General features: G+C 35.9%; 1 protein-coding gene across 4 annotated transcripts in view; it reads left to right on the top strand.

Annotated features, from left to right (window-relative positions):
• Positions 1-11,227, top strand: part of LOC109029624 (secretin receptor) — a 29,795-nt gene extending 18,568 nt beyond the window's left edge. The window contains exons 9-14 of one of the 4 annotated variants that reach the window (XM_072297405.1): positions 1,076-1,161; positions 1,583-1,721; positions 2,490-2,763; positions 4,008-4,134; positions 6,229-6,405; positions 9,743-11,227. In XM_072297405.1, coding sequence (XP_072153506.1) covers positions 1,076-1,161; positions 1,583-1,721; positions 2,490-2,763; positions 4,008-4,084 — 576 coding nt within the window. In that variant the 3' untranslated portion in view covers positions 4,085-4,134; positions 6,229-6,405; positions 9,743-11,227. Of the gene's footprint in view, positions 1-1,075; positions 1,162-1,582; positions 1,722-2,489; positions 2,764-4,007; positions 4,135-6,228 lie in introns of all 4 variants that reach the window. The other 3 variants (XM_072297404.1, XM_072297406.1, XM_019040164.2) reach the window with 3 other exon arrangements.
• The last annotated feature ends 1,221 nt before the right edge of the window (positions 11,228-12,448 follow it).

The following is a 12,448-nucleotide window of genomic DNA, read 5'->3' as shown; positions in this document are numbered from 1 at the left end:
TCCAGCAGGTAGATTCGCCCGCCAAATTTAAAATTTGGGAGATGCTAAGCGAAAACCGTTTAGTTTTAAGACTATTTGAACATCGAATAGTCATTCTACCCATTCAAGTAGATATTTGATGGCTTTTGACCGTGCTTAAGGAGAGATTATAATATAAAATCGTATCTGAAGTATGATGTCAATGAATCTAATGGATCCTAATGAATCGTAGAAAAGCTAAGATTTTTACGGATCGCCATCTTTGACAGGAGACTTTGTTAATCAATTACATATTTAATTGAAGATGCCTCATAAAATGAACAAGTCGAGTCCGAATATATGAATTCATCACATATCGCGAAGACATTTACAATAAAGTTCAGTGGTTTGAATAAAAATTTCATAACTATTATCCTGTGATCAAAATTCCAATCAAACTTTATGATTTTGTAAAATTGGCAGTATTTTTCTAAATATTCCAGTAAAAGTGTCTATGCCGGCGCGAAGCGCCGGCTCGAGCGAGAAAGTCCCGTGCGGTCCCCGCACCAATCCGCTAAGCGGATGGGGGGGCGAAGCCCCCCAAATGCCGGCGCGTAGCGCCGGTACGCGGCGCGAAGCGCCGCGCATAAATTGGCCGGAGGCCAATTTTTTCTACTTCTCATTGTTAGTGTGCCGCCATCTGAAATTAAAACACAGTGTTTTTGCAGCTTTTGCATAGAGATGTTACAAGAGATCCTATATTTTTTTCCTTTTAATTGCATTTTAACGCGGCGAAACTCCCAAACCACGTGTCTCATTCGCCGTGTTTCAAAATCTCCGCTTCCTTTTTATTTTTTTGATAGAGAATAAATCAAAATTATTCTTTGAAGTTTGCGCAGAATTTTCCTCGCACAGAGAAAAGAAACCAGTAGGGTTTTGAATGATTAACGTTGAATAGTTCTTCATTTAAAAAATAAAGTATGACAAAAAGTCTGCAACGTTGCGAATTGAGATTCTTGATTTGGGAGTTTCATCATCGATATTTGTTGAACGCCTACTAATTGAAAGGAATTTAATCCTCCAGGTGGATTGATTCTCAACGTTTTAAATGTTTCAGCTTAACTTTTGCATGTTTATAAACATCGTCCGAGTGCTGATGCTCAAATTGCGCGCCTCCATGAGCGAGGAAACTCAAAGGCTCAGGTAATATAGCATCAGACTTATTCGTTTCTAACAAATATTGTACTAATTTCAAATGATTTTAAAAAGTCCATTCTAAGCATCACCTTGATTTTCTTACATTTTAAGACCATCCTGATAGAATAAAATGGAAATGTGATTAGGTCAGTCAAGATGGTGCTTCCCATTCAAATTTAAACAATTAAACTTCTTTAAGACCAATAATTTTTTGGCGGGAAGAAAAAACTATTTGCTTTTCTGGGAGATTTTTTAGATAATTATGAATGAACAACATTTTTACAACACTGTAATCACGCTGATTTATTTTTACTAAGTCCGTTCCAAATATGTTTAAAACGTTTTCAAAGTGATTTTGAAACTATATCATCGACAGGTCCCCCAGGCTTTTTTGAGCTTAATTTTTTACTTCCTCTTTATTTGGTAGGCGATGGGCAAAATCTACACTTGTGCTTGTTCCTCTGTTGGGCGTTCAGTATGTTCTCTCTCTGGCGATATCTGCCATTCAAGATGACACAATTCAGATTTTGTGGCTTTTCTTCGATCAACTTCTTGGGTCCTTCCAGGTTTGGCCCATTTTCTCTCTCTCAAAATTTCACCTAGGTACACACATTTAAACATCGAAGGTAAAGCTGCAGAAATGCGTACCTCGGGTGCAATGTTTTAAAATCTCCGCTCCTATTTTATTTTGTTAAAAGTTAGATCAAGTTAACATCATGTTTGAAGTTTTCACAGATTATTCTTCACATAAAGATGAAAAACGTGAGAGTTTTCAAGAAATTATGAGCAGTATTTTTCCATGTACAAAATGAAAAATGACAGAAATTTTGCAATGCCGCAAACCGAAATACGCGCTTCTGCAGTTTCACTATCGATATTTTTATGATTCCTCGGAAATTTCCATAATTTTTACCATCATGATCTGCTTATCTTATTTTTCTACCCCAATAAAAAGCAATCATTTGGGACAGAGTACCGCACTTATATTGCTGAATTTGCACTCATTGACATGTTTCAATGACAACAAGTAGCGTTGTATACCTCATATTCTTTTTTGCACGGTCCGTCACACTGGTCCAAGTCCAGAGGCAGATCCAGTAATTTGGCAACACCGGATTCCCTCCATTTAAACCTATGTTAATTAATTGATTCTTATCGGAGCACCTGGCCCCTCCAGGAATCGATATAATTCCATAGATTTAAATGGAGAAATACAATTTTCTGATTCGCTGAATTCGCCAATGTCCAAGTCCCGCAGCTTTCTCAATTCTGAGAACGTGATGTTGGTGTGAAATTTATAAAAGGCCGAGAGCTAAAATTCTGGTCGATTTTAGGGGTCTATGGTGGCGATCTTATACTGCTTCATGAACAGTGAGGTCAGAGCGGAGTTGGTGCAACTAAGGACCAAAACGAATTGCTGTCGAAAAAGAAGAAGAAGGGATCGTCGTGCAATGACTGACTCAAGAGACTTTCAAGAGATGAATTTTTTCTCTCTTGGTTCCTCTAACGCGACGAGTAAATCGTACCTGCCGAATTCCTTGGAAGGCAAATACTCTGTTCGCTTTATAGAGAACGATGATACACTTACGAATTCGAGGAGGGGCTCAGGTATAGTATTTTCCGTGACTCATATCTTCCTCACTTTAAATAATTCATTGACTCGAGATCAACAGGAATACGTCAAATCGCAGTATGGAAGAAAAAAGAAGATTTTTCTCAAGTCAAGAATTCATAGTCGAAAAATAGATTTTGAACGTGAAAGCAGCTTTCAAAATTTGTCCTTATCATTGACCTTTGCGCAGAAATAAAAACTTCGAACCACTTTTTCTCGGTTCCAAACGAGCCTTGATGTGTGTTTCCGTAAAAATCGGTCTGAATGAGGTTTTTAGAGGCATAAAGACTATGAAACTCTTGATTGGATTTTATGAAAACACCAGTTTTTAAATAAAATCAAACCATCAATGTCAAAATTATGATCAACTTTTAATTCTTACATTGTTGCGGAAAAATATTAAGTTTCATGTTCAAATTTTTAGAAAAGTGCACCTTAAAGCAATATTACCGAAAGACAACCACTCAAAAATGAATGTGATATACTCGTATTCGTGCCCTAGGGTAGGTTTGTTGCCTAGTCAATAAAACTGACGGAGAACTTTAAAGGAGAACTTGAAGAGTGACGGGAAGTCTACAACATCGCAAACTGGAATACGTGGTTTAAGAGTTTCACCGTCTATATAGAAGTTCCTATTATTAATTTTCCTCTCTTCCTCTCTTTCTCCCCCTTCCCCTCACTTCCATTAGGTATCTTTCTCCCTCCTTTACGATAAAAATGCTCTGCTATTTTTTTTTTTTTTTTTTTTTTTTTTTTTTGGCAACCGTGAGGTAAAAAGTGGCGAATTTGCGCGCAAATATGAAAATTTAAGCCCCAAATAAAAATGCTCTGCTGGGAATCTACAATATGGATCTAGCCTGCTGCTCGACTGTTCGAGTTGGATGCGGGAGGGAAGTCAGCGCGCCTTCAATTTTTTCTGTATGCAATACGGACATCCATAGAGTACGTATAATTGTATCAAGGCGTTGTCATTGAAATGGCGTCTTGATGCCTCCCGTTCAGAGATATGGCATTCACCCGAATGTGCGGTGCTAGTGCGGCGGCGCCTTTCATTAGGCTCTTGTCAATAACGAATTAGGTCCATGATGTGGTTTGGAAGGGCACCAATTCCTGGCTAACTTACTTTTACCTACCAGATTAACTGCTAGACTAAAAATTCCTGAGTTTTTAAAAGCTCTTTTTCCTTAGGAGAATTGTTTTTACTCACGAGTATAATATCGAAATAACTGCTTTGTTCTAGGTAACGACGATGCTCCTGCTAAAGTTGGACTTTTGTCCGAGAAAGATACTCACAATAACCACCGCACAGGAAACTAATCTCATGAGTGTACCACCGCAAGGAGACTGTAACTAACGGAAGGCTGAAGGTAGATCTTTGAGCGGAATATTTTTATTGAATTGGTTTTTATCGAAATTAATCCAAGCCTCAGATAAACAACGATAGAGCGGAGCATTGCGAGTCCACGCCTCGCGCCTTCAATTTTGCGGATGCAACACGGACATCCATCAAGTACGAATAGTTGTATCTCTGCGCCGTCACGCGAGTCCGTTCATTTCGACGGCGCGGCAGGCGCGGCGTATGTCCGACATATCTCGTTTGCGGTGTCTTGAAAATCTCCGCCTCTATGTTATTTCTTTAAAGGAGAACAAATTGACGTCATTCCTTGAAGTTTTTGCAGAATTTCCTTCGCACAGGGAAGAAAAATCACGGCAATTTTAAAGAATTGCCGTTGAGTAGTTTTCCGTTTAAAAAATAAAGTATGATAGGAAGTCTGCGACGTCTCAAACTGAGTTATGTGATTGCCGACTCACACCGTCGATTTGCTCTATTTCCATGTATTCAGGGCCAGATTGGGCCCCCAGGGGGTGGCCATATGGGCCGCGGCCCATGGCGGCAAATCTAAGGGGTGGCAAAAATTTGCTATCTTTTAAAGTGTAGGTATAAAAAAAAAATCGGTTTTATAAAAACAAAATTACAAACGAGAATAGGCGACATCTCTCATTTCCTGAGAGTATAATTTCTAATTTTGTCGTCTCTTAGTGATACAAGAGACAGCACCTTCAATAAGTCGAGTTTAGAGAGAGACCAAACACGCGATTTGGCCTGAAACGGCGCGACTTCGAGAGAAATGATAACGAGGACTTGAGATGAAAAGGAGAAGCCTTCGGCGCGGCGATCGGCATGTAACACATGTTCGCGCCTACAAGACTGCGTGATTACTTCACGCGTTGCGTCCAACACAGTGCGTTCAGCAGCGGTCGGCGTGAAACGCATAGCGCCTACAAGACTGTCGGAATACTTCACGCATTGCGCCAAACACGATGCGGTCTGCGCGGCGCGGCGGCGAAAGTTAAAATCATTGATCCACATTTATGTTTGTTCTTTCATAATTTTTTCGTTCATTTCTTATGAATGGAGGGCCTTGCCCACACAGAGATAGGTTTACGGAACTTGACTTTCGCGCAAAGTTCCGTGAACTTTTGCTAGTAGTGTTGACAGGGCTTTCCCAAAAAATTGTTTCAAAATTGTGCAAATTGATCCAAATATCTCTTCTGAGGAAGATACGTATGACGGATGAGCTAGGGGGATGGGGGGGGGGGGGGGGGAGAGAAAGCGCCAGTAGGTATAATACCAAAAGGATCACTATTTAAAAAAAAAAAAAGGAAGAAAAAAAAAGTGTTTCTTATCTTCAAAAAAATGAAGATAACTGCAGATTACACTTCATAAACTATCAAAAGCTATGAAGTTAGCTACGTGAATGTTCTAAAATGGAATTCGTGTATCAAAGCAAGTTAGTGGCATCTGAGGGTTAGCAAATAGTTTTACTTAACAATGTATGTACGCAGTAACAGTTTAAGATCTGTAATAAGAGAAGCGGAATAAAAAAAAAAATTATATACTATTTACATACGCATTTATATACAGCGACTGTCGCCGCCCCGCGCCGCCGTACATTTATTCAATCAAAGTGGGTCCATTTCCGGTAGATTAGTTTCCGCCGGAAACGCGCGCCTTCAATGCATCTAGTTCTCTGTCTCACCGCTAGGTATCGTTCAAATCTGTGCTGAATATGAGCCTTCCCTTCCTCTGTGTTTACGTCTACGTCCCATGTCCGAATGTTTAATAATATTGAAAATGAGGTTATAGGTTATGGTAATATTCGATTGTTAGTTTCGGAGGTGTGTCAGTTGTGTTGACGTTTACAAGTCAGGGAAACCTTGATTGAAACAGTTTTATTTATCAACATTTTTTGTGTTTCCGATTTGAAACCTAGCTGTCAGTGTAAAGTCTACTCTTTAAATGCAGCTTTGGATTGAATGTCCATTGAGTGTCTACCTATGCTTCTCCTTCCTCGGTTTGGTTTGGTTTTCTTCAATCTCTCCTTTTATCCACTCACAATTCTTTGATTTGTAACCTCTTCATTGATCCTTAGCTTAAACATGTTCTCTCTTACTTTCAGATTCACTCCTACAAGCTCCCAGTATCGTTGTCATTCAAAATGATGACACCTTTTCCAATGCGTTTCACCCTCATCCCTTGCTCTACCAATGCTCATCCTGTGGCCGAAAGTATCAAACCAAAACAGGCGTTGTACAACATCAAAAGTTTGAGTGTGGAAAGGATCCTGCTTTTACCTGTAAATTCTGCAACAAAAAATTCCGCTACAAAACTGGTTTGAAAAGACATTTAATTTGTGTCCATGATGCGAAGAGTAATGAATTGCTCCGGGTCTGATTCTAAATTATCCTTGCTTTTTGTCATTTTGAAGATTAATTTTTTCCTTCGTACATACTGTATTATCTGCGCTCTTCATTTACTTCAAATACAGTCACAAAGAAATATGAGAGACATGGGGTAAAAAGGAGAGGCGTTCTCATTGAGAGTTAGGAATATCACTACTTAGTTGGTCATGAAGTGGCTGTTTCACATCTTAGAGTTATGCAAATTACTTGATTGCAAGGAAAAATTAAGGACTTAAGTTGAGCCCATGTTGATCAATTTTTCATTGGGGGGGGGGTGGGTGGAAGAGAGGAAAAAAACAACTGTATAGGTACTGTGTGGTAACATTCTATTAATGTTGGCAGGTTTTGAGCTCCATGTCTCTGATCATCAAATATCAGATGGACAAAGCACACCTGGGTATTGTATAATTGAAGCGCTGGATGGGTGCAGAAAGCATATTTTTTGGCTGTGTCTCAGAATCTCTGCTAACGTTTTCATCCATTATAATTTAAATTATAATTAAAGTAAATCGTATGGAATTCGTTGAAACATTTACTACTGAATTTTCTTCATGAGTTTACAATGCTGAAAACGAAACATTTCAGAAAATTCATTGAATAGTTTCCTCTCTAAAATATAAAGTAGCAGTGTAGATTTTGAGATGCAGCAACCAATAAATGACCTTACTGCACCGAATGTCTCAATTGACTAGATGACTATACAATCACACTAGGACAAATTAGTTTATGACTATTCTTAGTTTATGACTGTTATTTTCTTGAGCTGAGCCTTCTTCTCAGAATGAAGGTCTTCTGACCCAAGTTCGTGCTGTGAATAATGAGTGATTTACTATCGTGCCTTCGTGCCTGAAATTATTTGTTCTTTTCTGCATGGCATACTTTGAACAGTATGCAACAGTGCAGAGTATTTATCATTTTGTATTTCCTATTTAGAGTTCATATCAAAGAAGGTTATGTACTCTTAGAGTGAGACAGAAGTCTTCATCTCTTCCCTCCCACATTGATTTTAGCATTTTACTTTAGCACTAAGCTGAAGACACCTGATCCTCTTTCACACTGCAAAAGTATGTAACCTTATTTTGTGTGAACCCTATACAATCGAACTGCATTTTGCTACAAGGAACTGCTTTTATTGCAATGCCACCAAGATTGTACAACTTCTCTTCGACTGCATTACATCAAAAGGAAGTAACATTTATGGCTCATCATTAAAAGCACTCATCTACATCGAAAAACTGATGGCATAAATGTTGACCCTAAGTAGAGCATAATAATTTGATCCCTTTTTGTTTGATGAAGTCCCTATATCCTGCAGGGAATACCTACAACTTTAAACAAGGGCTTTTTTAGGTACAATTAAAAATTATTAGTTAAGTAATTGAGGAAATCGTCCTGAAAATTTCCATTTCGAAAAGTGATCTCTGAATCTGTGTTATTTTCTTCAAAGAAAGCTAATCAAAAAGTTTCCATACAATTTTAAGTAATTCGTTTAAAATGAGTATAATTTTCAGAAAATTTAAATAGAAGTTGTAAGTTATTTTTCCCTCAGAAAATAAAATAAGTATGAGCAAAAACTTCCCGTTTCACAATCTGAGGTACGCATTTTTACTCAAGCCAGGGATTTGCTGATGCTCTTTCGGTCGGTTTATTTTAAACAGAGAAGTGACCCAATCTTAGCAGCACTACAGTAATAGTAGCTACTAATAGTAAAAGCATTTCAATCGCTCTCAAATTATTATTTTTTTGCTAAATTCAGCTACTTTCCTACCCAAGAAAATTCATCCCTTTTTCTTTCTTTTTTTTTGTCATTGCTCATTTGTTTAAAATTTATTTTTGTCCATATCTAAGTACTTGGCAAATTTTCATAACACCGTACAAGAATAATTTACAAAAAAATTGTTTTTTTGTTTTACTAATAGAAAGGAACAACTAATTGTTATCCACCTTCACCTGGAAAAAAAATCCAGCTAGTTTCAGTGATAAGATAATTTGATGGTGTCTGTAGGTCTATGTTTTGAAATAATTTTGAACTGTTGCTCCCGCAGGGGGTAGGTAGGTAGGTAGGTAGGAACTGTTTTTATCTTTATGTTTTTATGTTTTTATCTTTCGTGTTCATCAATCAAAACCTCTAACCTCTTTTGTTTTTGTTGTATCACTTTAATGGTCTAAATACTTAAGTAACTCAGCTCCCAAATTTCTTGTTCATCATATCACCATTTAATGCACCAAATAAAATCAATGCAGTATTTCTTATCTCTCTGTTCATAATTTCCATTCTCTCAAAAAAAAACCTCCCTAATTGTTCATCATTCTAGTAAAAATATTACCAAAAATGAATATCACGGTTTTTCTCCCTATAACTTACCTAAGAAAAAGTCTGCCCTACAGTATTTAATGTCATCGTCACTGACAGAGAGTGAGACGTGAGCGAAAATCTTCCAAACATAATGATTTCTACTTGGTACGAAGCAGGATCTCTTCCTAGCTGAATATCATTTTAGATTGTATTGTCTGTAATTTTGCTGCCTCAAAAGTTGTATTTGTCAATATTTTCAGTGCTATTGCAATTATATTTACCATATACTGCCTAATTTTCTTTGCAGAATAAGCTAGAGACCTCATAAGAGTGCATTTACCTTTTCTCAGATAAAAACGAAATCCTCCATGTATACCTAGAAAATATACATGCATGTATGTATACTCTTAAATTTTTTAACTGTTTCATCTATTTATCATTATTCTTAATGGTCTCATATTTCGAAAAGACGCATACAAAATATTAGTTAGTGGTTAGATTCATTTTTTAACGCACATTTCTAAGAAAGAGATGCACTCAATATTCAAGCTTCTGGAGGCAGCAGCTAAACTGCCCTTGTCTCATAGTGTTCTGGAATTTCTCCTGTCAAATTCTTACATGATTTTCATAAAAATTTCCATAATTTTGTCTGTTTTCTTCTTGTGTAACATTTTAACATTTTGTAATTGCACCAACGCTTGAAGTTATGTAATGAATGACTTTAGTTCGTTGCTCATGTATAGGGAAATGATCACAAATCTTTTCCATACAAGTTTTAACTTCGGTTCTATAACAAAGAAATCATTACCCTCCAAATTGTATAATCAAATCTTCTAGTTGCTGCATTTTAGGTATTGGGCACCATTGAAGATTTCTTTCAAAAATCATGCTCAAGTCAACAGCTTTTCTCTAAATTTTGTCTTGGTTTTTTCCAGGTGTGCGCCAATTCCATAAGAAGGAATTATCACAAGTATCCTCCTACCACCCAGCAGTATCAGTGTTTTAAAAGAATAAGACGGACATTTTCTACATCGAAAATAAAATTAAAAAATTCATCCAGCCTGAATCAATGTTTGTAGGGTGCAAATTAAACTCAGATCTTACTGAAACCTTCTAAAACAATGACTAATTTACTGCAATGAATTATATGCATTACATTTGATGAAAATTGAGTTAATTAGTCGTGAGTTGTAATCAACTGTATAAAAAATTAAATTTTTTTGTCTCTTTACCCCAGCACTTATATTCCGTACTTTTAAGTATTTTTCTTGTCTTTGTAGGTAGGTGTGCTCCTAAAAATTTAGCTTTAGACACTTAGATTCTTATTTTACTTTTTGGCATGGCTTCTTAGTAAGTAGATGATTTCCTATTCTCTCTCTCTCCCTCTCTCAACAGTATTTTTTTCTTTTAATTTCTTTCACTTGATTTTTACTGAAATTAATTTTTTGGGTCTTACAACTATAACATGTTTCTGTAATTTTCAGATAACCAAGGATATTTTAAGTCTATAGAATTGCAACAGTTCAGTCAATCACAAATTTATGAATCATCAAGTGAAAACTTCAGTTACTTTTCCAACTCGGATACTGATATTATGATAAAGCCCATCGAGAGTCAAGATAGATTCTTCTGCCCCAAATGCCCCAGCCATTACAAGGATAAAAGAAATTTACTGCAACATATGAAGTTTGAATGCGGTCAAACTCCTCGATTTAAATGTAATTTTTGTGCCTATGCTAGTCATCGAAAGCATAATCTTATTGTTCATTGTAAGAATAAACATGATCAAAGTATTTATGTGTATAGTAATAATCGACGATCCGTATCATAAGTTCGTTTCAGGGTTAATAAATAAACAGTATTTATTTTGCCTGAGGTTAAAGGCTTTATGTAAATCCTTCTCTTTTGCATGAAGAAACACTTTTCGATTTTTGCTGTTTTAGTATTTTTATGAAGATTTTATTTTTCATGGATGAACCATGAAATGAATTTGTCTGAAAATGTTAGAACTTTTTCTCACAATAGATTAGAAATATCATGGAAAACTTCAGATAAATTCATGTGAAAGGTTTCCCCGTGAAAGATAAAATGTTGCTGAGAAATACCTATTGAAACAGCACAATTGAGTTTTGATCCTTTGAGCAGAAGACTACAAAATGCACAGAAAAGTCTGAAAGCTTCTTTTTGGAAGTTAATCATCACATTGCATAATTTTTATCGAATTTTTACCCTTTTAAGAATTTTCTGTATTACTTCAGTTTTATGTTCAAGAACTGAATTAGTTACCTACCTACTTACTTCTTTCAATTGTATTGGGGCTTATAAACTAGCTCTTGTGTAAGTTTTGTTTGATGTAAAAATTTCAAGTATACATGAAAGTGTTCTAATTATTTTAATAAAAAATGTCCAAGTACTTATAATTCTTAATGGCTTCTTTTCAACTTGCTCCTGAAATTTGCATAAGTTTCGACTTAAAGAAACCGAAAAATACTGCTTAAAACATACAATCTATGAAACTCTCTTAGTTCTTTTTCAAGTAAAATTTATCTGAAAATTCCGTAAAAAAAGTTGTGAAAAAATTTGCATCAAAATTTTGTTAAATTTTATAAATCATATTGATGTATAACACAAAATGCAGTCTCTTAACTTTTTTGGCAATCAGTGCTACTAGAGTCTGTATTGAATAGACTTTAAAGGTCATTATAGTATCTGCCCTCAATATTTTTCTTTAAAAAGTAAGTACAAAAATGTGTGCTAGGTATTTACTTAGTGCAAACTTGGGTAAAGTGACAAGTGGGGGGTTTGGAGGACAAGGCACATACGTGCACTTTATGAAAAAATTGAGATATCAATCAAATCAAGTAAAACTAGTCTTAATGCATATTCTACAGGAAAAATTCGCTCCCAAATTCAATTTTTGAGCAACAAAAAGTCAGTTTGAACTTTTTTTCCACCACAAGGATCCATGTAATTTCGAAACTTCAAACACGTATTTCTCGAAATAGCAAAAACTGCACTTATGCGCCTTGTCCTCCAAGCCCCTCAAGTAAAGTTGGCGTCCAAAATCTTTCGGAACGTTCAAGGAGTGATTTGATGTAGGTAATGAGTGAGATTTATGCAATGGAGAATTTGCACAAAAAAAGGCTAATCCTTGATTCAAGACAGCTTCGTGAGCTAGGTCTGCAATAATTTTTATCATTTTTTTCTTTTGGGAATTATGTTGTAGAAAAATAGATTAATGAAGGAGAAAATATAACGCCTTGTAATATTATGAGGCAGCATTTTCCATAGAAACACATTAGCTAGTAATTGTTTGATATACAAACAAAAAATATTCTTGTGCCCAATTTACTCAGTAGTTTCCACTTAAACATAATATTCCTCAAATTTGGGACATCTAAAAATTCTTCATTACGTAAAAATACTTGATGTGAAATTATGAATTTACAAATAAGGATGATAAATGAATGAATTGATTCATTGTTGGATAAAAAATGAATGAATATCGTGAGATAAAACGTTTCCTTACTTTTTCGTAACTTTCCTACACTTTTGAGAATGGAGATTCTCTTGCGAAACGATATTCAGAACAAAAATGAAAAATGCTATGCAAATCGAGCATACAGGTGGAATCCAAAGAA

Source organism: Bemisia tabaci, chromosome 2, assembly GCF_918797505.1.
Source record: "Bemisia tabaci chromosome 2, PGI_BMITA_v3".
NCBI lineage: Eukaryota > Metazoa > Arthropoda > Insecta > Hemiptera > Aleyrodidae > Bemisia > Bemisia tabaci.
This window is presented reverse-complemented; position numbering and strand designations above follow the sequence as displayed.